This window comes from Lutjanus erythropterus, chromosome 16 (genome assembly GCF_056507025.1).
Source record: "Lutjanus erythropterus isolate fLutEry1 chromosome 16, fLutEry1.hap2, whole genome shotgun sequence".
NCBI classification, from domain to species: domain Eukaryota; kingdom Metazoa; phylum Chordata; class Actinopteri; order Lutjaniformes; family Lutjanidae; genus Lutjanus; species Lutjanus erythropterus.
The window spans coordinates 15112354-15139736 of record NC_139332.1 but is presented as its reverse complement, the minus strand read 5'-3'; the positions used below and the strand labels follow the sequence as shown (position 1 = coordinate 15139736).

Genomic DNA, 27383 nt, shown 5'->3' with positions numbered 1-27383 from the left:
TAACCCCGCCCCCAGCCCCTCTCTCCGTACGGGACCGCAATGATTTAGAAGTTCTGGAATCCCACGTGACGTCACCGTCGGGATGATGTAATGCTTCTGTAAATAGAACGTATTGTAATCCCGCTCCAGTCCAACGTGGTTCCTCTCTGGAGCGCCGCTTGTACCCTCTCTGCTGGTAGGTAAGCCTCCGCAATTTAACTTCCATTCACAAAACTTTTAACACCACAGCCAGCGTTCGCTACCCGGGCGAATATATCTGTACACGTTAATTTTTTATTCATTCGCTCACGCTACTGGAAAGTTAACGAGGGAAGTTTTTTTGGCTAGCTGTCCCGGTGAAGTGAAGTCTCATCAGCAGGCAGGCGGACGGGTTGAGCGTCTATTTGGGGGGTGTGACAGCACTCTCCGTACAGCTGTGCCGGGCTTGTTTATGAGTGGAACAGGTTGCTAAAGGAAAGGATACACATGGGCATGTTTTTTGGACACATACAGGCGCTTGACGAAGGATTTTTGGTCAGAACCGCTGCCTAATTTTCGAGCATGAATGAGCTCCAAGCCGGCGCGAGCGGTTCGGTGGTTTCTGTTGACATTCATCCATCAAACATGGCAACTTTGATAAGTAGTAAGTAGCTGGAGTCGGCTCGTTTTTAAAGCTAAATATAAGGATATTATATGATCCACAGGCACAGGTGGTTTAAAAGTTCGGTGTGTGTTATGACAGCGGTTTTCAAACTGGGGTCTGGGGACCGGCAGTGGTCGTTGAGTGGGTTTTAGGGGGTCCCCAGCTAAAGGAGGTACAGACTATTTTAACTTTAAAACAAAGGAAGAAATTGGATTGGCCATTTTGACTGATTGGAATTTATAGGTTGGTGGAGCCCAACCAACATTTTTTTACTTTTATTTTTTTGTATTTGATCCCTTTTCTTAATTTAGGTTTAACATATACATATATTTTTCCTCTATTTGTGTGTGCGTGTGTTTTAATAATCATTAAAAAATACAGCTAAAAGTTTACTGTTTCAGTGCCCTGATATAATTATGGACAAATACATTCAGTTAAATTGTAAATATCCTGTCTCCATCACATATCTTGAATCACATTCAAGGTATCATTGCAAAAAAATGTGTATTTGTGTATATATTGCGTGTAATATATTCTTTCTAAAGAATATATGTAGATATCAGTTGTTGTTTTTTTATACCTATTGGTGAAGCCGTAATTTATAGTGGTCCTAGTTTGATCAATTGGCTATGAAGACATTATAAGAATCAGACTTAAAAATAAATTTAAAAAATGCTGGGATTACTTACGACAAAATCCTCCCAAACTGGGGGTCTGTTGTCGGGGGTCATTGATATGACAGAGGAAGAAGCGGGAAAAGAGTCTTCTAATTATTTTTTTTTCAAACACAGACATTAATCCGTCTTGAATTGGCAACATGTTGTCTGGTCTGTTGTTGGATTTATGTATTAAGGATGACGTCATTCTGCATTGATGTAACCAGTCTGACAGACGGTTTTTCTGAAAAAGTGCTGAGTCTGCTCATCTTCTTGTTCAAGTGCTACTGAAAAGCTGCACAGAGAGGTAGAAACTGTTGAAGATAATGATCATCAAATTATCCTGCTATCTATTTATCTCTGAAATATCACATTATGTAATATCACTGCAGCAAGACAGGCTACATACTGTACATTGTTACATAAGTTACATAAAATGTAAAAGTATGAGTCTTTTTCAACATATTTTTTTAACTGTCTGTTGGTCTATCTATATATCACTGTGGTGTTGTGGACACTTGCTTGTTCATTCGGTTTGGTAACACACAAACATAGATACACACACACAACAACACACACCTATGAAGTCACCTCTACTTGCTGGGGGTTGGAAAATCGGGGGTGAGGCAGGTTCAAACCTGTCAGGAGGAGTAGGCCTACAGTGCTGCCCTCCCTCTGCCGCCTCCTACCCTCATTCCTTCTCTCTCCCATTCATTGTGTCCTTGTCCTTCTCTCTGCCTTTCTCTCTCTCACTCCCACTTGCCCTTTCCATTCCCCTCTCCATCACCTTTATGTCACTCTCCTAACCCCCCCAAGCCTCACCCCCTCACCCCCTCCCAAACACACTTTCCATTTCTTATGGAAGCATGTACTCTCTCTCCTCACTCTCACTCTTTCCCATAACATCAGGACCCACTTTACTGTCCTCTCAGCGCTTTCCGCTCACGCAAACCCAAAGTTTCAGAGCACGTGTGTACCTGTGATGTGAATAAGTATCCAGTGCACTTCTCGTCACAGACGCCTCTAGGCCTTCAACTAATGTTTATTGTCATTGTCAGTCATTTTCTTAATTAACATTGGTCCATAAAATGGTAAAAAAAAATGTTGATCACTGTTTCCCACATCCCAAGATGGTGTTCTTAAATGTCTTGTTTTGTCCCAAACCCAAAGAGATTCTTTTTCTGTTTTCTTTTCTAGCTGTTCTGTTGTTTGTCTTTACCCACTAAGTCATAATATTCACATTACTGGTGATAATTTATCAAAAATCTCTTTGTCTTAATATTATACAAAGGCATAGATCTCACTTGCTGCATAGCCGTTTGTGCTTATCGTGCAACCTTTTTCCAAGAGTTGATAGAAGTAGTAACAGGTCAGTTTTACATCCACTTCCTACATTATTTTATGTTGTTTCCAAGTTCATTATTAGAAGGTAGGTCAGCTCAATTAATGTGAATTAATTAACTTGAAAATCCCCTCTGCACCTGGAGGTCTTTCAAGTGGACAGAGTCTTAAATCAAGCTCCAGGTGTTCTGTGGTAGGTCCATATTTTTTCACAGTTACGTCTGGAGTTAGACCATCAGTGAGACTCTTTCTGATTCACTTTGATCTACAGACACAATCAGCACACATGTCATTCACTCAGTGACATCATTAACTAACATATGATGAAATGTTTGCCACAGATGCACAGGTATTGACTGGCCTAGCACTACGGTGCTTGTTGTCACCCCACAACAGGAGAATGATACATGTGAATTATTTCAAAAGTAGTTTCAGCTCTATTAAATATATATTCTAAATTTCATAATTTATTTAGACATAATTTATTTTTAAGAATTTTGGTTGGACTTGTCTCCTCCATCGCCCCGAGATCTGTACCAATAGCTTAAAGATATTATGATTTTTTTTAAATTTGTTGTGAAACCATACAATTTATTACTGATGCCTCTATATGACTTACATAGGCAAACAAGACCATCCATGAGAAAACTGGCTATTTCTCTATAGTTATTCTGCAACCAGGTCAGATTCTTCTTGAAGTTGAAACAAGGTTGTGTTTACATGTTTACAAGCACACAGTGGGTGAGTTACAGTGAATAATATGTTAGCCAGTTATAAAGAAGCAGGAGGAGATTTTTATTTAGATAATTTTATTTTTGGCATTATATTTTGAGGTTGTTACAGTGGAAGATCATCAAATGTTTACATTGATTGAGAAATTCTATATTATTTTAGAGAGAATGTGTATATCCAGTGGAGGCTGACAGATACATCCATGGCATATTGATATTGTAATGTTTTTTACTCTTTAATATCCATATTGATATATATATATGCGATGACATACATATGGTGGAATAGCCTAAAAATTCTGAGATATTATTTATAAGCCATATCTCCAAGCCCCACCTGTGAATAAGTGCCCAGCACATTTCTCATCACCATCGTCTCTACCTTTAACATGTTTCAATCACCTCTTCCTCCTTCTGACCTCTGCAGTTATTAGTAACTGTAGGAAGGAAGATGAAAAGTCATGTAAAGGTCACCCTATTGACCTGTGTAATACTTCTCTACAAGTGTGTGAATCTTGATGACACTCAGCTCAGAGGAATGTCTGAGGTCAGGGCTTCTTCCTTTGCTCTCAGTGGAAAATGAAGGGCCAGCAGCAGCAGCAGCAGCACTTCAAATAAGTCATAATTGCTCCCCATTACTGGCTTAATATCTCCACTGAAGAGCTGAGTAGGTCAAGCCTGGGTTAGCAGAGCTGGATGTAGGTTTATCATTGTGCTGTATTCTGTGTTTGTGTTGATATTTTTACCCTATGATGACTTTATTTTTATGTTATGCTGTGGAAAGCATGTATCCTCTCATCACCCTGGTATTATTAACTGGTGCCCCGATGAAAGCCTAATTGTAGGCTGAAACAATTGCACTACACTTAGCACTTCACTACATAATAACCATGAAAAGTGAAGATCATGTTGCTGTAAGACCTTGTTGCCCTTCTGGTGCTTACATGTTATTAGTTATGTGTAATGAGTAGTTTGGAAGACGACAAACAGATTGTTTGTATTATAGCACTCGTCCTAATAAAATGACTACCTGCAGCGTACGGCGATGCTCTCACAAGCCAAGACTGTTGCACTCCCACTGGCACCAAAGGGATCATTTTCCTCCGGATAATGTTGTGTCTCGGGGTGAAACATCCATCATCTGTGGCATCTAGCTCATTACACACTGCTTCCACAATAAAGATGTTGATAATAGGAGAATAACTGTATCATACAACCTTAGCATGTGATTTATCTGAGGGCATTGTCTCTGCGTAAATAAAAACACAGAACAGAGAACTACAGGCTTCCTGCTGAATGAAATCATCTCACAATAAGCCTGAAAGACTTCCCTACATATAGTATGATAAGTAGGTCAGCAGCTGACTATTATTATTTGATTAATCTGTTGATTAATATCTTGATTAATCGGTTAGTTGTTTGGTCTATAAAATGTCAGAAATTTGTAAAAAATAAAAAAATTACTCAAACCGATTAATCAATTATGATTAAGATAGTTGGTAATTAATTCAGTAGTTGATAACTCATCAATTAATTGTGGCAGCTCTAATAATGAGGCTGCAAGTTAATGTGTTGTTCTTGCCTCCTATGTTCTGCAGGCTTGTGTGTGACATGAATGACAAACAGGACCGGCCTTACGTGTGCGGCGCCCCAGGCTGCTCTCAGGTGAGTGTGTGTTACACCTGTACTGTAATGATTATATGAAAAATGTTTTTCAGGAAAATATATGACTATCTTTATCAAACAAGATTATTAATTAGGGATGCACATTAATATTGGCATGTCATCACTATGAGCCCAAAATGAACATTGCTACCGATATGACAGGCCAGTAAGATTACACTAGAACTGTGTGAATGTGACACAAGTATGTCAGTGGTAGGGGTGGTAATGATTAATCATTAATCGATTGATTGCAGTTAAGATTTTAACCAATTAAGAATTAATTAGCTAATAATGTATGCTGTGTGTACCAGAGCTTACTGTTTTATTATCCTGCTTGTTTAAATTGTTTGTTCTTCATGAATTAATGTTTCACAAAACTAATGTGCTGCTAGAATTATCTAACTTTAACTATAACTTAAACTGAGAAAAAACAAAAAAAAAAATAAATAAACACATAATAATATGTTAATTCTGCACTTTCTGCAAGTCCTTAAAAACTCTATCATCCAAAGTCTGTTATCCATTGAGCTGAATTTTAGGCCGTTTTGACAGGTCATAAATGGTTTTGGGAAGAAATTTATTAGCCATGCTGTAACAGCTGCAAAACAAAACCAGTATTGAATCAATAAACACTAACATATACTGTGCGTGTACTTTTTTGCCAGTATGGATGTGAAATAAGTGTTAAATTACATTGACAATGGTCTTAAGAGGGTCTCAAAAAGTCTTAAATTTATCCTGTCAAAATCTGCAGAAAAAAAGAGACAATGTTCTCTGCAATTAGGTGGGTAAAAAAAGTACATATATCATCATATACATTGGCCATGATAAGCTGGACAATGTCGGCACATTGAATATCAGCAAAAATCCATTGTTGTGCATTTCTATTATGAATCTTGACAGGATAAAACAATTTGTTATAACCAAAATAAATGTCAATATGACATGATTATTAATTGTGGAAATTATAAATGAACAGTATGTAGCCTTTGTTCTTGTATGCTGTCAAAAAGAGACACAATGTCTTTCCAGGCTCATAATAATGTAAAGTGGCACGCTCTCCTTTCAAGGCTGGTGTGTAATAAAGATGTATAAGTATAACAGTAGAAATAAGAAGAGACCTTTTTCACAGCAGTCATATTGATATGGAATAGTAAACACCGATGTTAGTAATGATGCCAATTAAGTCCCATTCCATTTAGTGTAGCAAAGCCTTTCCAGTGAGCCACCATGGACAATAGCGGCACCCCGACACTGGTTGACCTGAACGGACCCTTAATTTGTACTATTTGTAACATCTGTGTTTACTGTCTAATGTCAAAATGACTGCTGACTAAGACAGATATGACTGATTAGTCAGCTATAAAAGACGTCAGCTGATTTAACTGAACATCTCATCCCATGTGTCATGTCACACAGCTGCACGCATCTCCTCATGTCTTTCTCACTCTGTCGGTGTGCTGCAGCGCTTCCAGTTAGAGGAGCATCTGATCATCCACAGACACAAGCATGAGATGACCCTCAAGTTCCCCTCAATCAAGACGGACACAGCTTTTACAGGTGAGAGAAAGAAAAAAACAACAAGGGAAAAATACAGGCCAATTCTCATTCGTCTCACACTCTTATTTAACATTAAGCTAACCATTATAATACTACACGTTTGTGGATGTGGTTTCTCTGATGCTCTGAGGATATGTTACTTTAAATTAACAGTTTTATCTCCCCACAACCATAAATAATCTTCCTCTTTGTTCACTACTTATTCATGGTATATGTCGCCCAGTTCAGCTGTTGTCTGGCTGCATGTGTGTGTGCTGACCTCCTTTCAGGATCAGTGCTTGATGAAAAAATTATGGCGCTACTTTATACAGTATGAAATCAGATAAGCTCGATACAGGCTTCCTTCCCTCAGATAGTCTGTGCTGTGAAACCTAGCCGCTCATGTTGCAACATGTACAGTATACTCCATCAGATTACACCAAACAAACAGATAACGGCATCAGTGAAGACCCACTTTGATTTAAAAACACAGGGAGGAGGTGGGCAGGGAGAAACACAACTTTAACATTTTATTTGGATATTGGGCAAAATAATAGGGACAATTGATGTAACCATATGTTTGTGGAACTAAACCACTGTAGAGCCACAACTAAGCAGAAATACTATTACCCATTAATCTGACAGTTGCTATCTTGATTAGCTGAACATCTGGTTTGTATATAAAATGTCAGAAAATCACAACATGAAAATGTTATTTACAAAGGCCCAGTGGACAAGATGACATCCTCAGAAAGCTTTAACCTAACTATCATCTAGGGCTGCAACTAACAAATATTTCCATTATTGATTAATCTGCAATAATTTTCACATTCATCGTGCAATCTGTAAAATTTAAAAAAACTGTGAAAAATGGTCATTGCAATTTCTCAGAGCCCAAAGTGACGTCTTCAGATTGCCTCCTTTGTCCAACCAACAGCCAAACCCTAAGACTCTTCATTTTGTCTTAAATAAGTAAATACTTACATTTAGGAAGCTGTAAAAATTACTGAAACGATTAATTCATTATCAAAACAGTTTGTGATTAATTTTCTTTTTCTTCAATGAATCGACAATTGCAGCACTGTTATCATAAAATACAGAGAAAGAAGCAAATAGTTGGAACTAATTAATATTTTTCATTGTTAAAATGTTAAAACATTTGATTATGGTAATTGCTACATATTTTTTGTTGTTTGAATATACAATTAATTGTCAAATAATTTCAACTGCATTTTTAGCTGAGTTTCTCATTTTCCTTCTCTTCTTTCAAGGCTTAAATCTTTCCCCAAATGAACAGAAAAGGGGCCATCCCATTTAATCAGCTGCTGAAGATAACTGAATTATCTTTGGATTTACTTACTGTAGGGGAAATCTTGTGTCCCATGATAGTCTAAATGCTGCTTTAAATCCTTTTTTAATTGTGATAATCAGAATAAGGGGGAAAAATAGCTTATAAAATCCATAATCAAACACCACTGTGCACTGTATTTGAGGTTTTGGAGGAGTTTTTCAGGGATCGAAGGACAGAGGGTGTAAAGTAGCCTGAGGCAAATTGTGATTTGTGATAATGGGCTCTATAAATAAAATTATACTTGACTTGTCTGTATATACCAACAAATTATTACTGCAGTGGTTCTTAACTCCACTGAGACAAAAATAAAATAAAACAGATTTTCAGCTATGTGAAGGCAAAACAAGCTATCTTGTTATTTGAGACCATTTTTGTTTCAATACACTAATCTAGTTTCACATCACAGCTTTCATGTTATAAATGTAAAAGCCTTGATAATGCTAATGAAGGATCCAGTAGAGGTGTACGATGAGTATACCATCACTAGCTGAGCATTTTTTCTATTGCACCACCATCATCCAGACTCACGAGTCTGTAACCATAGAGACAGCTGGCTGTCTGGACGTAAACATCAGCATGACATCTAACCTCCTCAAACTCTCCCTCTGCGCCTCTCTTCTCTCTGTGTGTGTCTCTGTCCTGCAGTCTGTCACGCCTCCTGCAGGAAATCTCATGTCAAAACAAAGAGCCCAGCTGACCTCTGACCCCTGCATGTTTAGACGGCTCAGAGAGACAGACTGATGTTATCACAAACAGAGACAGAGAGCACGGCAGAGAGGAGACACAACAGAACAGACTGTTATAGCAAAAAGAACATCGATACATGAATTTCTGCTAATATTTTTTTAAACCTCCCTCTCCTTTTGTGTGTGTGTGTGTGTGTGTGTATTTGAATGTGATGCTTCCAGACCAGACTCCAACGCCAACACGATTTTTGCAGAACTGTGAAGAGGTCGGTCTGTTCAAGGAGATAGAGGAAGAGTTTCTTCAAGCACAAGAAGAGGAAAACAGCAATCAGGTAAATTTGACAGAAAAAAATTCAAACCAAAATTAAAGGTCCTCTCCACTGAAAACTGTGCTTTTTATGTTTATGTCTGACCTTGACTATAGAGTGCTGGAGGGATGAAAAGCAAGTCGCTGTCTATTTGGCAAAAGCTACTGGCAAAGAAACCTAAAACCTCCAGCACAGTGTGAGAGTTAGCATTAGCTGTGTCAAGCACCGCCAGGTACAAGCTAATGAGCTAACAACCAACATAAACAAATAAAAGATTCTAACCACAGATACCATTCTGACATGTCTGCTAGTCGCCAATTTTGGTGCACAACAGACTGCTAATCTTAGCCTGTGTCTTACTGAGGCTCAAACATGAAAACTGAGTCTTTCTGCTGTTTCCTCTCACACTAACGCTAGCCGTCTTGATGCACACTGCTCTGTCACTCAAGGCCAGACCAAAAATTTTTCAATGGGAGACAAAGAGTAGATGTGCTTCCAGTCTCTTTCTCTTTTATTTTTACTTTTTGTCAACTTTTTATGTAGGAAAAATATGTTAAATAAGACATTAACACTTTAAAACATTTCTGGTGGAGAACTTAAAGCAGAATTTCCAGTCTCTTGGTAGAGGTTGGCCTATAAAGAATGAAAAAGCAAGAATCAAGACACAGTGCTCACTTGTGCTGAATTGCTGATAGAAGATTTTGCTGGTGAGGTTTGTCAGGTTTGCATTTTGAGTGACACTTGAATGTGAAGCAGATAAAAGCAGTCAGACCCAATTAGACGACTGCAGATATCTGACCTGCCGCAAGGAAAGACACACCAGGCGATCACATTCTCCCCTGTAAATTAAACACGCACAAGCAGACACACACATAAACAAATATATGCATGCACACACACACACACACACACATTAAAATCACCTCACATCACCAAACACACGCTAAGTGAAAACAGACCCTAAGTCGTCCCACCTGATTGTCGCTCACACTTCTCCCCACAGACGCTTCCTCACAATGGGCCGTCCTGTATGAACCAGCTCAAACCCCAGCTTCAGGTCCAGCACCCACAGCCACTACTGCACCATTCGCAGACCCAGCCCCTGCAGCATCCCCAGTCACATGGCTCCATGATGGCCCCCAGCTGCAGCCTGGCTGCCCAGCAAGCTCTGTCCTCCTCCCAGTCCGGATCAGTCATCACCCAGGCTCCTTCCACGCTCACACACTCAGGGTGAGTGTGGTCATTGCTCCACATACGCACACCTAAAGCAGGGCTCACAATTTAATTAGGTAACTTATTCCTCAGTGTCTCACAACGGCTCCTTAAAGTTTTCCTTAAGACACATACATGAAGCTGTACACAATTACACACATTTTTATCACACATTAGATGACATGTAAGAGAACACATACCAATATCTTGCAGCTCAATTAGAATGTGCAACTTGTCTTTCACAGGTATTATATTAAAGCAACCTTGAATAAGACTGCATATAAACATTACTGCAGTGTTACAGTGACATACCTCGTTCCACCAACAACATGTAAGGATATTAACCTTTAGACAGATATCTGCATATGAATGCAGACTCTGTAGGCATCTGCTGCTGGATACAAGATACAATGAAATGTAACACTGCATATTTAAAAAAAAAACAAAAACAAAAAAAAAACTGTTAAGGTTTGTTAGGCTCTGATCAAACAGAGGGTGTCTGTAAGATTGCAAAATGCAAGGCACACTGAACTGCCTTTTTTGTTGAAGCTGCTGTGTTTTTTAACAAAAGAGCAGCGTGATGCTTTTTTTAAAAAATGTTCTTAGGCAACTACTGAATCAACTGTCCTTAGTTTAATCATTATTTTGCTGTTAAGTAACTCAAATCTGTACCTTTATATCTTTATAGTTTGGTCAGCTAGAAGAAGTGAACTTCTTAGTTAGTAGATAGCTGCCTAAGTATGGAGGGCACTCATATTGGCTCTGATTGAAGATGAAAAACTGTCCCCAAATACAAATCATGGGGCAGCTTGGTCAGGGAGATGTTGCAAGTGAGCTAACGTTAGCTTAACACAAACCGTGTATGTTAACAGTTATTAATACAGTTCAAATGAATGAAAACAACTTATCTGAAATCTCAAGTAACCTGCCTACAGGTTGCTGTTTTTTGTTCAAATCATGGTAACTACATTTGGTATTTAGCTCCAGGTATCCAGCTACAGCCACCTGTAATCTGTCCTCCATGACTGTCATTTCCAAGCATCAGCAAATTTTGTTGTCACCTCCACAGAAGGCTCGTTTCTCAATTAACAATCTGATTGGACAATTGGATTTGTTTTTAGAATTTTTCAAGCAAGAAAGCAACCTTTAGATTCCCTATATGTGTCAAAATAATGCTTGTGTGGAAATTTGCTGAGATGTTTTTGTAATGATGAGTTTGTCTGTTGCCCCACAGTTGTCCCAGACACCATATCCTTGTGTCCTAGGTGCTACTTTTATTGTCCCCAGGACAACGGGACATCCTTACTTTCGAGCCCTAACCTAAAGACATCCGAATGTACACATCCAATACTTATTCTCTTCATCACACACACATATTTCCTTTTAATGTTGCCTTTTCTCACTTTGTCTTCCTCTCCTTCGCCCTGTCTCGCCCATCCTGTTTTAGACATATTATAACTCATTCTGTCTGGCACAGACTGGCATTTCCCCTGCATAATTTATCACTGCGCTAATGAACTGAGAGAATGGAGGGAAAAAAAAAAATCAAACATCAATTTACTCAGAGAACAAAGTAACAGCAAAAGAGATGGAGAACCGCTGCATAACACCCACTCAAACCCACTTACACTACCCACCCAGCCACCCAAACACTGCCTCTGTTATGTCTGTTCAGACTCAGACTGGAGTCTCTCAGCGCCTGTGGCTCCCTGGTTATCACCCAGTTCAGCAGACAGATTAGAGGAGTTCCTGTCTTTCATCTGAGCAGCAGCTGCTCTTTCTCCTGCTGACATTTCAACTTTGGATTCGTGTCTGACACATATACTTTGGGTTTAATGACAAATTTCACACCACTTTAACTTGCAGCATGCTGTTTGATGAGAAACATTGTGGTGTTATACAATATCTTAGCCTTGTCAATTTTTTATGCCAGTTTAAATTTATTCAATTATACACTGATTAAAATTCCATATTACTTTTTTTATTAATATGGGAATATTGTATTAATTTTGAATGAATACATTTTTGCCTAATTTTTTTTCTCAAACTTTTTTCAGCGCTTCCATTTTAAGATAAGACTGAAGTTGAATCGTTTAGGAAAACTCGTGCCAGAGGTTGTTTAAACATTACCATAACATGAGAATAAAACCAATAGACTAATAAATATAAAGCGTATGAGGAGTAAATACAAAAAATAGTGTCTAATAGAATAACAAGATAAATAGATAGTAAGATAAATTTAGTAAAATAAACTAAAACGGAAAAGTAGTATTGACATTTTTGATAAAGTGAAAGTGATCAAAAACTAATATTGCAGATGATACAGCACATAATATTGAAAAATTATATTTAAAAAGGTAGTATTTTTCCTGCCTTTCCATCTTCTGTGGCTAATTGTAATTTGACAGCCAATTCAACTTCATTTGTTTTTTTCTACTATTTCAAATGTTTCAACTGTGAACACACTTAATTTTTGAGAAAAGTTTTTTTTTTTATCATTTTGTCTACTAGTCATAGTTATAAGCCAGTAAATGAAAATAATGTTTCATTATAACATTTGTGACACTAAAATGATTTTTGGACATTTTATGTCTTAATTGTAGAGAAAACATAGGAGACAGACAAATAGAGAGGGGTAAAGGATGACATGTAACAAAGGTGTCTGGACAAACCAGTGAACCAAGGAACTAGAGCTGCAATGATTAGTCGATCAAAAAAAAAAAAAAAAAAATCCAGCTACTTTGACAATTAATTAACAGTTTCAATTATTTTTTTAAGCACGGCTGTCCAACATTTGCTGGTTGAAGCTTCTTAAATTTAAGAATTTTCTGCTTTTTGTTGTCATTTATGTTAGTAAACGAGGAACCTTTTGGTTTTGGACTGTTAGCTGGACAAAAGAAACAACGTGAAGGCTTTCAGTTTTGGCTCTGGGGAATCGTGATGAGCAATTTTCACAATTTCTTCTCACATTTTACAGACTAAATGATTAATCGATTAATCATGAAAGTAATGAGCAGAGGAATCAATGATGAAAAATATCGTTAGTTGCAGCCCTCAGGGAACATTATGAAAACATGATCAGAACCATAAAACCTCAGATCACCAGGATGTCTCACGTTTGTAGCTCTATTCTTAAATCTCTGGACCCTGAAAGGATGAGTTTTAAACCCTTCATTTATTTCAACACCCAGTCTTACAAAAATAAAAGCCTTCTGACCACCCATCAACAGACTTATAACTGACCTCAGCTCGCAACACATATTGTAGACAAACAAAGCGGCTCTGCTGTTGATTAGATGAATCAAGGAACCAGAAGTAAATCAATGACATAATAAGCTCCAAACATCTGTCCAGGACTGGACAGGACAGGACAGGACAATGGAGACAGAGCTGACAGTCGATTATAGTCCAATAAATCAGTGCCAGCTGAATCCAGACAGTGTGTTAGTCAGTGAGACCGGCTAAGTGTTGCTAAATGAACCATGGATTGAGTGTCTGACTGTTTCTCCTCATGTTTACTGCTGGTTTCCGTAGCAACCTGGTCTCTGAGTGTCTGGCTCTTGGCCCGGTCGAACTGTTGTGGTTACGTTAGGAAATGCTGTTTTGGTTTGTCTGTACTTTGTTGTGTATGTTAAAATGGGCCACATACCCCCAGATTCAGTGATGACATCATTGCTGATGACCTCAGCGCAGCCACGCCAGCCCACGTTGTCCGATTGGTTGAGAGCCAGAGCGGTTAGGTCAGCACATGGCACCCCGGGTCTCCACATCCCCCGCTGTGATCCCTGAGCTTCTCTCCTGCCTCTCAAGCTGTCACTTTTTTCCATATCTCTGTTGTTTTTTTTATTTTTATTTTTTGTCTCATCATAGTTTCCATTGTCAAACCTCTGTTTACACCTTTTTCCTCACGTACAAAAACATTTAGATTTTATTTTTTCATACAGTGGATCCTTTTGTCCAGATATTTTAGTGTTGGCTTACCCAAATTACAAAACAGCATACTCTCATTCTACTTCTAATGGTTTGTAGCAGTGCAGATAGTTTTGGTTTTATGTGCTCACAGTTTTTAAGGAGGTGTCTTCCTCCAGTACGTGTTGCCAGATTTGAAAGGCACTAGGGCTGCAAATAACAGTTATTTTCATGATCAATTAATCTGCAGATCATTTTCACATTCAGTTGATTAATTAAATTATTTGTTTTCAAATGTTTGCTCATCACAATTTCCCCAAGCCACAAAATAGTGTCTTCAAACTGTTTTTTGTCCAACAACTCCATTTATTATCATAATGCCAAAGAAAAAGCAGCAGATCTTTACATTTTAGAAGCTGGAACCAGCAAATGTTTGACATTTTTGATGACTGAATAATGACAATTAATTGGCAACTCATTTTCTTTCTTTCAAACTGTTGATGAATTGAGTAATTGTTGCGACTCTAACTGAGACCTGCCTTTGTTCTCCCTTTTATTTTTCCTTCCCCCTTTTCCTGGAGACTGTGATGACACTTTATTAAACGCAGCTTGGTCATAAATCTACCTGCATCTAGATCACAGTAAACACTTTATCTCAGATCCTTGCTGTTTTTTTTTTTTAACAGTAGTTTTATTTAGATTACAATGATAATACCAAAAGAAACGCCTCAGTATACAAACATATATCCCTCCAGTACAATGACACATTCACAGACGTTTCAAATAAAACAAATAATTAAAAAAAAAATATGAAAATAATATTTTTTTTATTTTAGTTTAGTTTAGATTATTTTATTTTATTTTATTTTATTTTATTTTATTTTAGTTTAGTTTAGTTTAGTTTAGTTCAGTTTATTTTAGTTCAGTTAACTATAAGCTCATTTTCATTCATGATACAACACCAATTTAAGGAATGACAATGACAAGATTTCACAATATTAACATAATAATACCAATACTAATAATAATTAAAAAAAAAAAAATAATAAAAACAATGATTTAGTAAATTTAAAAAAAAATTAAAACAAATGAAATGATAAAATAAACATTCAAATAAAATATTTTCTTTTCAGTCAGCAATGCATGTATGCCAAGAACATACATGTAAAAGAAAAGTTCTAAGTATGAACAAACTATTTTCTTACCTTTCACAATGTACACCAACTCTCCTTTCTACACTCATAGTGATGACATTTTTCCAACACAGTGCAATCATTCTCCTGATGTGAAGAAGTGCAGGGTTGATCTTTTTCTTCTTGCCCTTATTGGACTGTTTTGTTTTAAGTATCTATGATAAACATTTAACAGCATTTCCACAAAATATCTTGTTGCTTCCATGAGCAATGAAACAAGGTTCTTTTCTCGTTCAAATATCCAGAATGATCGGGGCAGAGACACCCTGTTAAAGTCTGTGGCAGAAAACAAGTGTAAAAGGACAAATGAAGTTTTCATTCCTCAGTTCTAATAGTAGAAGTTTTGGCAAACTCAAAACCACCACAGGTACAATAGTGTAAACTGGATAGTTTGTTGCATTAAACAGATTTAACATACACAAACAAAATGTGCGAAATGGGATTTACAAAGCTTTCATTACAGAGGTATAGATAAATAATGATTTGAATAGGGAAAAAAATGCCAGTTTCAACTGCAGTTGATACAAAAAGTACCAAAATTATCAAAAACCATTTTACTCACCCAGTCAATCAATAAAAAGTAGACCATTTGGGAAGAAAACCAGCAAATCTGGCAACGCTGCCTCCACCTCAGTGCAACAGAGGTGAGCAGAATGTGGGAATGGAAACTACTCTTTCCAGAAACAATGTCCCTATTATTCTGGATAATCCAAAGAACAATAGTTTTCTTAGGGAATATTATTTTGTTATATAAAATTGTTCACAGTGAGATCTGTGGATTATCCAGAGTAAACTGGGACACTGTTTCTGATGTTGGGGGCAGAAACCTCTGAGACACATACCTCTTTGGGTAAGACAGAAAATGTTCTTTTTCCTCCAGTTTCAGGAGAATTAACCCTTTAAATTGACAGATCAAGTCACCTAATTCTTTGTCTATAACCTCTTTGACTTGTTATCTATTTATCTATCCCTAGTTTGCACATTGACCTTTTTTAACCATGTCCATCTATCTCAGTCTCACCTCCATCTGCCATTAAGACCCAGCTATAAATGTTTCAAATAGCACCTCTCTCTGAACCCGGATTAGTGAAACTGTAGCTGTGGATCACTCTCTGGCATGACCCGTCCCTCTCTGTCTCTCTTTGTGGCTGACCACAGGCCGGTTCCCGGGCCGCTGTCCTCCCTCCTCCACATGCGGAACAGACACAGACAACCACTGCCAGCCTCTTTACCTGGCACGCTGCCAGACCCCGCCATGCAAGGGGCATCTGCTCAGCACATGCCCGTAAGTCTCACACACATACATTCGCATTATGATTTATAGATGGTGGTATAGTGGCCAAAGTGGTCAAGATCTCCGAGTTAGAAATATTCATGATTGACAGAAAAATTCACTTAACTCTTGCGGATGAATTAATCAAAAGTGTAAAACTCCAAATGGATGTGACCTCGCGGGGAACTCTTTATTCTTGAGGTTATGTATGTGCTGAAGCTTTTTCTTGTCGTGGTCGAAAGGTTATTTTTGTGTCAATTTCTTCCCTCCTACAGATAGAGAAGCAGATGTCATGTGTAATGGGTATACCAGGTCCTGTACACAACCCCTCCTGTTCCTCGCCTCAGGTACTGACCCATCACTTTGAAGCACTGATATTTTCTTCTTGTTTCCGTGGTTTATTCCTTTCTCCTCTGGTATGGACATGCTTAGCCTATGACTGTCCGTATGAACACACCACATATTACATATTACATCCAGTTAAAGCAGTTGATTTACAGTTTACGATTTATGACAACATTCAATGGATAGTTCGGATTATTTGACGTGTGCTGTTGTATGTCAACAAACCCCCAGTTAGGAGAGGCACAGGGGGGCACCAAAGCAATGACCTGGACAGGGTAAGCGGCAAAAGGTGTTTAAGCTACCTAAAAAGGGTTCCCCTTAAAAAAAATCTATATTAGTTAAAGTGTATGCTATATTTAGAATACTTTAACTGCTTTACATTGCTGGCAGATGTTGCTGTTGTGCAAGCCAAATATCATGCTCTCCAAACCAACCAAACTCCGTAGGCTATCCATTAGGTGATCTGTTACATTGCTTGTGATTTTGTGTGACTTTGGTATTTTAAAAGGTTAGTTTGGATCCACCAAAGTCACACAATAACAGCAATTCCTGTGTCCTGCAAAGTAAAATTACTGGTTTCACCCATCGAGTTTGGTTGGTTTGGAGCGATTGATATTGGCTTTGTATAACAGTGGTTTCCTGTTGGAAAGGGTAAAGCCATGCAAATATTGTAAATGTAGCTTTTTTAGGTGGATAAAATACCTTTTGTTGCTGACCCCGTTCACATGGGTATATTGCTTAGCTTCTGTACGGTTCTGCACTTCATCCCACATCGCAACTATGTCTTTAAGTACCCACTATGGCCGGGCCAGCAGCAGCTTTTTGAAAACTGATGCCACTGCCCCTGTTTTTGGACTAAAGCTAAGATTTACACTAATCTCATTTTGGTATGAAACTACCACCAACAATAGCTAGCTTAGCTTAGCATTAAGACAGGGAAAAGGAGAAAACAGTTAGCTTGGCTTTGTCCAAAGGTAACAAAAAATTCCTACTAGCATCTCTAAATCTCACTAACTTCACGTAGCTCTCCACAAACCATCAAACCATTGTCTTTATACTTCCGTTTTTGTACAGATGGCACAAATAAGATACAGCGTGCTAATTAGTGAGGATTAGTTGGGTGCTGGTAGGTGGATTTTGTGCAAGACTAGTTGTTTCCCTCTGTTTTTATACTTGTGTTTAATGTTGCATACAAACAAAATCCCTCTTGGTTGAATGCTGCAAAAAGAAAAAAATCTTAAGATCTGTTGTGACAAGCATTTAACTTTTACAGGAGCACAATTATCCATGCTTACTGCTTGCATATTGATGCTTTTTTAAAGTCCTACTCATACGAGAGCAGCACAGTGAGACTTGGAGGTAACATGGCTGAGACTTCAAAATAACAGTACTAGTACTAATTGAAATAGCGTCTAAATAACAAATGCTACTTTCATAAATTCTCATTTATAACATTGGTCTTAGAAAAAGTAAACAAATTACACAAATTATAAATTACATAACAGTATAATGACAAGAATTATGTGAGTGGTATCAATATTCCTATCTAACTCTAAAGCAAAAAGAGAAAGTGAATTTCCCAAAATGTCAAATTCTTCTTAACTTTTTATGATTTCACTATTCTCGTCTCTACTCTGTCTTTGGCTTATTCATCTCTAATCAGGATATACAGGAAACAGAGTGTAACTCTACACTTTAATAGACACAAACACACACACACACACACACACACACACACACACACACACACACACACACACACACAGAGGTCCGTGCCACAGGAAGTCACAATCTACATGCTCTCTCTGGCTTTCTTGGTTGTTTTATTTACCTTGTGTCAACATGCTCTCAATCTCTGCCCTTGTAAATTTTACATTTCCTCTTTCTAGGTGCATGTAGTATGAATTCTTAAATATATGTGTGCTATCAAAAGCAACTTCAAAAGGGAAAACTGTGAAATCGTCCTGCATCCACATGCAAAAACACACACACACACACACACACACACACACACACACACACACACACACACACACACACAGACCCCCACACACACACACACAAACTCACAGGTTTTGACTCTATGTGCAGAGCTTGTATATAGAGAGGCAAATGAGAAGTGGTTTCAGGTTTCAGAGCTGCTCAGGTCGCAGGTTCAAATCCAGAGGTGGCAAAAGTGCATACCTTCGTTACTCAAGTAGAAGTACAGATATTACTAAATGTTTCTCTGCAAAGCTAATTGAACCTCACCTTTTCTCAGCAGTTGAGTCTACCACACATGTCATTTTTTTTGTCTTGTTACATCTTGTACTTCATATTCATCTTGTTAAGTATTTTATGTAGTTTTTGTCATTACATTACTTAACCTGTACGTTGTTTCCCTTTTTTTGATACCTTTTATGGCTTTTTGGTCTTGTTATGCCTTTTATGGCATTTTCATCTAATTACATCTTTTACATTGTTTTTGTCTTGTTACGTCTTGTTTGTCATTTTTGTCTTGTTATGCCATTTATAGCGTTTTCTTCTTGTTACATCTTTACATTATTTTTGTTTTTTTAGATTTTTTTATGTTGTTTTTGTCTCATTACGTATTTTATGTTGTTTTCATCTTCTTACATCTTTTGCAACATTTTTTTCTTCTTACGTCTTTTATGGTATTTTCGTCTTGTTATGTCTTTTATGTTCTTTTTTCCCCCTTGTTACATCTTTCAAATAATTTTTGTCTTGTTATGTAATATTTATCTTGTTACATCTATGGTGTATTATATACACTCATGAACACACTAAGGAATCACCTTTTCGAGGTGTTATTGCTACGTCCATCATAGGTTGATTTTGGAAAATAGGCACAAATAAATTTTACATTACTATTAATATCAGTGTTTCCCCTCAAATTTATTCAAACTAAAATAACAAGCCTGTTTGGAAAATTTAAGGAGTGAAAGTTGATGTGTTAAAATATAGGCGTTAAAAGTCTTTATATAAATAAAGATACCTTGAAACTTTACTTAAGTACTGTAACAAAGTATATGTATTTAGAAACTTTCCACCTCTGTTCTAATCTGAACTTCTCTTGTTTGAACACATACACGTACATTTCCTAAGACCACTTTTATTCCACCATATTGTAATTTTTCCTCGTCAGCTGTTGTGTTTTGCATTTCCAAGGTGTGCAACAGGACTCTGCCTCTGTAAAACCACAGAGGGGTATTAACATGCCTCCGTTGTACAGTAACTCCACACTCAACCAAAGTGGAAAAGTAAACGTTTGACAAGTGGATCAGTGTTTCATGTACAGTTTCGTGTCTTCATTCACTGATCCCTCCAGACAGAAATATCAACGTGGTGTGTCATCCAGTCCAAGGCGATCCATGATGTAATCACAGCAGGCCCCAGTGTCAGGGTGTTTCTATGTAGTAAACAGAGCTGAAATACTCGTGTCCCGTCCTGTTCAGTGTGTGTGGTTGTGTGCGTGTGTGTTTGACTGGCAGCCTGGCTGGCTGGTAAAGCTGGCACAGACAGCTCGGTGACCTCATCCTTGGCACCTACTAAATGTGCTCCCTTTTTTCGTCGCTGAATGGTTGAAGGGGGGAAAAAAAATCTGCTTCTTCTCTTAAAGAAATATTGTGTAACAGGGAGCAGATAGCAATATTGCCAGGGAGGGGGGGTGATGTCATGCTCTAAACATGACCTCTCCCTATCCTCTGCTGAGCGTAGGAGAAAGGTGAGATGAGGTTTAATTTAGCTCTTACAGTCTGTTTAGTCAGATGATACATGGCAGTGATAAAGTGTGAAGGTATCAAGCTGCAGACGGCAGCATTTATTGGAACACATTATCCCTCTTATCTACAGTTGTCTTCACGGTTGTGGATGATTAGGACAAATGCTGATGATGGACTCAGTTTGAGATTGTGTCCAAGAGCAGTTATCATTTTCATTTTGAGACATCTTACTACATACAGGGTTTCCGCAGATCCTTAAGTAGTCGTAGCAAAGCTTTAAAAAAAAATCAATTCATCTGAATTTCACATTTTTGCATTAACTTCAGTCTTCCTAAATGTGCTTTGGGGACAAAATGGAATCCAGTAACCACTAAACTGTGAGGCTCATTTAGAATTTGTCGGGGCTCACCCAGCTAGCTTCATGCTCCACTTTTAAGTGGGGAAAGCGCAAGATGACTACATGTTTTGGATTGGCAGATTTCATTAAGAGATAAATTTGTTGATAATTGATTAACATACTTTTTTGTTGCCCATATGGAGGTGAAATAGGTCTGTAATCGTGTTCATAATGCTCTTAAAAAGGCATTTAAAAGTCTTTAACTTGTTGAAACCTGCAGAAGCCTATACATAGAGGAAGGATACTGTACTTGATGGTCTTAAATTGGCTTTAAAGTGAAATGTTGGGGGATATATTGAAGATAAACAGTGGAATGAAGTTTGTGAAGTATCGCAGGACGTGTTATGGGGACCTTGTGCAACATTCCCTAAAAGTTCTCTTAAGGCAACAAATGTCCCAAAACCTTTACAGAACATTTTCTAAAGTGTCTTCTTTTGACTCGTGGAAAAGCTGCAGTTCAGACTTTTCTTAACCATATGGGAATGTTCTCTTAAGGTCACAAATGTCCTTTAATGCTGCTGTGTGACTATAAAATAACCGAAATGGAATGTCTCCATGAAGTTTGCATAAGGGTCTAAGTTGGTCGTATTCTAATGTCCCCTGTGGTCCATTTCGGTTACTTCTGGTCACATTGCAATGTCACAAAGAGGACATATGGGATGCTGTTCTGTCATGGTTTTCTCAATTGAGGTTTTCTCAGTTCCGCCTAGGGTAATAAATTGGAATAAGTCATATGTATTAAATATTCCTGTGCTGAGGGAACTTGTAAAAGGACTTATTGTCCTCCAACAGATGTGAGCTTTTTTCTCACCAGAAATTTCATGAATGATTTATTATGTTGTAGTAGATATGGACCATGGAAGAGATACAGTCTCTTGTCCAGTTGCCAGGAGTTCATGTGTCATGTTGAAGAGTCCATGCACACAGAGTAGGGTAAAGGGCTTTATGGAGGAGAGATTTTTGGAGCACATAATTTCTATGCATTTTAAGGCTTTTTTTAGTCCAGTGACATGATGGTCATCTGAGGCCTTTTCATGATCAGAATACAAATTGTTTAGCAACTAAATTTCATTTCATTGTCAAGAAATTACAATATACTTGCAATAACCTGTTCCTATTCAGTGGGGGCTTTGGCCCTACATATCTCATCATAGGCCTCAGTGATCTGAAAAACAGATGCAATCACTCATCTTCTTATGTCCTGTTCTACCAGGCCCTTGAGATATCTGAGAGTTGAGTTTGGTTGTGTGTAACATTCCTAGAGGCCATAATAAACTCAGAAGGAATGTGCAGTTCCAATGAGAGGATGTGAAAATATACAAGTTATAATGAGAACCTCAATTACTGAGGCTTCACTCTGTTTAGCTTTCTTAAAGAAATGTACAACTCTTTGTCTCTGTTAGTTTAGCATGTGTATGTGTGTGTATACATATATTAAACTATGTATTTTGTTGTTGCTTTAATGTGAGAGAGACCCCTAGCAGCAGGATTCACATATTGTGTATTTAATATCCAGCATGCTTTATGTAACTTCAAATGCATGTACAATGCACAACATGTATACCTGTACATATAAATATATAAATTTGATCTTTTTATCTTCACTCAGAGATCTAAACAAACACTGGGGCATCCTTTCCAACAGCACCACCCAGGAATGGTAGCCATCAACAATCCCGTGACATCTATCGGTCACATGATGGAGATGATGTCGCAGCGCCATCAGGCACCTCCGCTACAACACCACCACCATCATCCTCATCATCATCATCATCATCATTCACAGCTTCCAGCTCCACCCCCCCTCACCTATCAGCAGCGATGCCATGCACCACCTCCACAGCATCTGGGAAGCGCCCACAGCCACCAGCTTCACCAGTCAGCGAATGTACAGCACGCTCAGGCTCACCAATCACCGCCTCCCCACCTACACCAGGGCTCGCCTCCCGCACCGCCCCTGTTGGTTCCAGCACAGGTACAATGCTCTATATCAAGAACTCCCACACTTTTTCAGCTCAAGACCCAAAAGAGAAATTTGGCAACTCCCCATGTGCCGCCTGCCACATTATAACTAGCTACACTTATCAAACAGAGGAAATTAGAAATAAATACCTGCTTCTAATGTCAAAGGTCCCGGCCACTATTTGAGGAAATATAATATGCATTTTACTCACCCAGTAACTGTTGAGCAAATTTGGTATCTCACTCAACTCCTTTCCTGTGAATGTGACTTATAAGGTCACATTGTAAGTTAGCTAATGTTAGCAAAACACTACTGTAGCTAAATACCTAGTTAATGATTCATGTACATTAGCTAGCTAGTTAGCTTGCGCTTCACTAAGAATAGCTAAGTTAAGATGTGAATTAATGATTGTGATGTGAATTAATGTTGCCTTTACAGGTCTTTCAGCCACGTCTTTAAACCACATTCAAAATGTGGTTTTCTTTGCAACACAGATGAGCCTAGCACATATCATATCTAACTACAACAAACATGAAGGGAGAAAGTTGAAAGGTATTAAGTTTGCTCAACTGTCATTGGAGCATAGAGGGATGGTGAAAAGGCCAGGACTAAAGAATGCTGAATTAGCAACCCAATGAAATGGGTCCGTAAGTTTGGGAAACACTGCTTTAAATGATGTTACTAGTAATACTTTTTAAATGTTTTTTTTTTTGTTTGCAGTTATCACCAGTTGCACAGCAGATGCAGTCCTCCCAGCCTCCCCACTCCCAGCATGCAGTGCAGGCAGGTGGCAGTTGCAGCAGCGGAGGAGGAGCAGGAGGAGGAGGCAGTCGGAGGAGGAGAACAACAGAACATGACCCTGACGAGCGCAGGCAGAAGTTTCTTGAACGTAACCGGGCTGCAGCCACGCGCTGCCGACAGAAGAGGAAACTGTGGGTGTCGTCACTGGAGAAGAAGGCAGAGGAGCTGACGCACACAAACCTGCAGCTACAGGTGGGACACGCTCTAACAAGCACACACACAAACACAATTTACAGTGTTCCAGGAGGATACTTAGTGTTTATCCATGTGTTTTCAGAACGAGGTGACGTCGCTGAGATCGGAGGTGGGTCAGCTGAAGCAGATTCTGCTCACCCACAAGGACTGTCCTGTCACTGCCCGGCAGAGAGAAGCACAGGGGTACCCCAGTGAGTAAAACCCCCCTATCCTGCACCCCGCTCTCTAGAAATCTCACCAGCTTTTCCAGACGCCTGACACCAATCATCTCCATCCACCACTGAGGGTATAATTCAGATACCTTGCGCCTTGTATGTGCACATAATGGAATACGCCATGGTTACATTTTGCCTCATTATCCTTCAGCAAACACAGGGACCTTAAACTGTATGATACAGAGTGTAACTAAACAGCACTTGAAGAGTAAATACTCTGCTTTTAACCCTACTGTCTCCAAATATTGGTACATGCACTTTTATTCCTATGGAGAGCCAATCAAGGGAAAGCACTGCACTCTTAAGTCTCCACTTAAAGGAATATATTTTTCATGTCATTTTCTTACGCATTTAATGAACCACACCATGATGGTATTTGAAACACTGTTGGAGTGCAATGCAGTATTCTGGCATTGGCTGTTTTGCCTTGCATGAAACCAGCCTGCAACAAAATGCAGACCATGCCCATCTTGCACTCCAGGCAGGCTAAAGTCAAAGGGATCGTTTGGGGTATTTGATGTGGGGTTGTATGAGGTATTTACCAAGAGTTAGTATATTACCTACACTAAAAGCTGGTTGGCACACCCCAGTTTGGAGAAGCAGAGAGGAGTACCGGCAAGGAAGCTGAGCAATGAACTGCAACAAAGGGCATTTTAGCTACATAAAAGAAAGGTCAGTGTAGAAAATCAATATCGAGTTTAAGTGTACTATATATGTAGAATATTTTTACCACTTTACTTTGTTGTCAGACATTCTTTTCTGTCAGGAAACTGCTCTTATACAAGCCAAATATAGCTATCTCCTAACCAACCAGTTTCCACTGGTGAAATCAGTCATTTTAGCTCACAGAACATGGGAGTTGCTGGTCTGCAGCTGCCTCAATCTGTTAGTTGGTTTGTGTTATTGTGTAACTTCAGTGAATCCAAACCATGCTTTTGTAACACTGAGGTCATATAATAATACAAACACACTAACAGATCAAAGCAAGTTGGTTTGGAGAGAGTGATATTTGGTTTATATTCATTTTCCAATCAGAAAAGGCTGTCTGACAGCAAAGTAAAGCGGCAAAAAATAATCTAAACATATTGAACATTTAAACTGATATTAATGTTTTAGGATAGATGTTGTTTTTAAGTGGCTGAAATACCTTCGTCTGCTGTCTCCACAGCAGTACAGTCCTTGCTGCTACTCCTCTCTGCTTCTCAAAACTGGGTCTGTACCAAACACACTGACTATGAATAAGTACCTCACATTAGACTACTTCAAATAATCTGAACTATCCCTTTAATATTCAACAATAATTTAACCTGTTTGTGAACTAACATGAATGATATTGAGAAAATACTGCACCTTGTGGCTTAAATGAAAGCAGCCATTATGTTTCAAGTGTTCAGAAAACAAAGATGGATGCAATATCAGCATGTGTTATATTCGTACATTTCTATTGTTGTCTTTTTACCTGTATTTGTTAAAATAAAAGAGATATTTTCCTTTAATCTGACCTGTAGTGGGTTTTCATTCATCTTCATGCACATGCTCACAAGCTAGGACTGAACAATTTTTTCAGGGACCAAGCAGACAGTTTATTAAGTCTGCAGAATATGACAATATTTCATTTAAAATGGTATTTTGACACGTTTTAACAATTATTAACAAATAATGCACCTCTTGCAATTTAAATATTGCAGTAGGCCATATTGCAATTTCGATCAGATTCAGATAGGTATCAATTGTTCAGCTCTATCACACACTCCACCACACAGAATGGACAATCCACACGTGGATCAATGACTTTGATTGACAGCTGTCTCTGTGTCCAGCTGCAGGGGTGAGCCCAGGAGGAAGTCCCACCCCTGTAGGTCCTGGCTCTCAGCTGCACGCCATCCAACACAACAGCATCTCCACCTCCTCAACAGCCGTTGGCGAAACAGGCCACGACCCCCAGCCTGGACGCTAGCCTTCACCGTACAGAGGAGGAGGGTGGTGGGGACAGAATGGCTGAATCCCACCAGACTGAATTATCTTTCTGCCACACTAAAGTCTCTCTCAGCTGTGGATCTCTTTACATTGTAGATGAAATGCTGAACTGAATAGGTGAACACTGAGGTATTTTTCAACATTATTGTCATCCTTTCTGGTTGGAGAGGAGACCAGAGCCACATACTGATACATTTCCATAACAGGTGCATCAATGACCATATCTGAAAGCCTTGTTTAAAAACTGTGATGGTTACATGGCAACTGGATCCTGTGTTTATTCAGAAAGTCACCATTTCTGTTCACAGCAATCCAACCATCGCCTGCTACCCACTGACTATACACATACACAACCATCACACATCTGTTTCAGTATATTTTGTTCTTATATCTTGCACTAATTTTGAAAAAACAAAGCCTATGTTAGTTTTATATTTCTAACTTGAGCTTCTGTGAGTGCACACCTTAAGCCTTCTCTTTGATGCAAAAGCAGCTTGTCAAAAATTAAGTATTTTTCTACAGATAATTAATACTGAGACAAAAAAAATGTTTATTTTGAAATGTCAAGTCAAACCCAAGTCTGTCTTGGAAAGCCATTTAAAACGTGATTGTACAGTATTATCTTTCAGGCACTTTTTTCTAACTGCCCTATAAGACACTAAATAACTAAAAACTGCACCTCATGTCTCAAATCCCTGTTAGTTAATAAAAAATAAATAAATAAAAAATTCTGGTATACCCTTGTGTTTTTTAATATCCCTGTAAAATATCTAAAATAGTCAGAATTTAAGTCCTTGGTTGTGAGCAATGAGATTATAGTTATCAGTCCGTCTCTGTAAATACAATATGGTCTAGTCTGCCATCTAGTGACTGGTTTTGTTAGTGATAGTTGACCACAATAACTGGAGAGGTCAGCAAAGTAGATCATAGCCTGTTTTATGTTTCCCCAATATAAAGTTATAAGTATTTCCTAATATATAACACACAAAAAACATTTAAAATGTCCTTTTGTCTTGTATTTAAATGCTTAATTTGTCTGACTTTATTTTATCGTCATTAAAGTGCCCCAAACTAAAGGACATAATTTTGGTACCAGCTGTAAATACTTCTTTAGTACATAATGTTTTCATGTCAAAATCTTTCTGTTCTGACGTCCTGGCTGTCTGGTAATATGAAAATACTTTGCGTGCATGCGTGTGTGTGTTTGTGCATTTGTCTGTGATTTGGACTATGTGTGGGAGGCACTCCACCCTGTCTACTCAAACAAAAGGACTGCTTAACT

The 27383-nt window shown here is 38.4% G+C and overlaps 1 protein-coding gene across 6 annotated transcripts; it reads left to right on the top strand.

The window, feature by feature from the left end:
* Nucleotides 1–27292, top strand: creb5a (cAMP responsive element binding protein 5a). Of its 6 annotated transcripts, none has more exons than XM_084739271.1 (11): nucleotides 1–175; nucleotides 4949–5015; nucleotides 6482–6575; nucleotides 8814–8923; nucleotides 9903–10129; nucleotides 16372–16498; nucleotides 16762–16833; nucleotides 22596–22925; nucleotides 23634–23906; nucleotides 23992–24100; nucleotides 25945–27292. In XM_084739271.1, exons 2-11 carry the CDS (start codon nucleotides 4962–4964, stop codon nucleotides 26079–26081), a joined length of 1533 nt encoding a protein of 510 aa, XP_084595397.1. In that variant the 5' UTR covers nucleotides 1–175; nucleotides 4949–4961; the 3' UTR covers nucleotides 26082–27292. The 6 variants fall into 6 exon arrangements, with proteins under 6 accessions (XP_084595397.1, XP_084595394.1, XP_084595395.1 ...); XM_084739268.1 differs by having other exon boundaries at nucleotides 3–175; nucleotides 22560–22925; XM_084739269.1 differs by having other exon boundaries at nucleotides 3–179; nucleotides 22560–22925.
* Nucleotides 27293–27383: the final 91 nt, after the last annotated feature.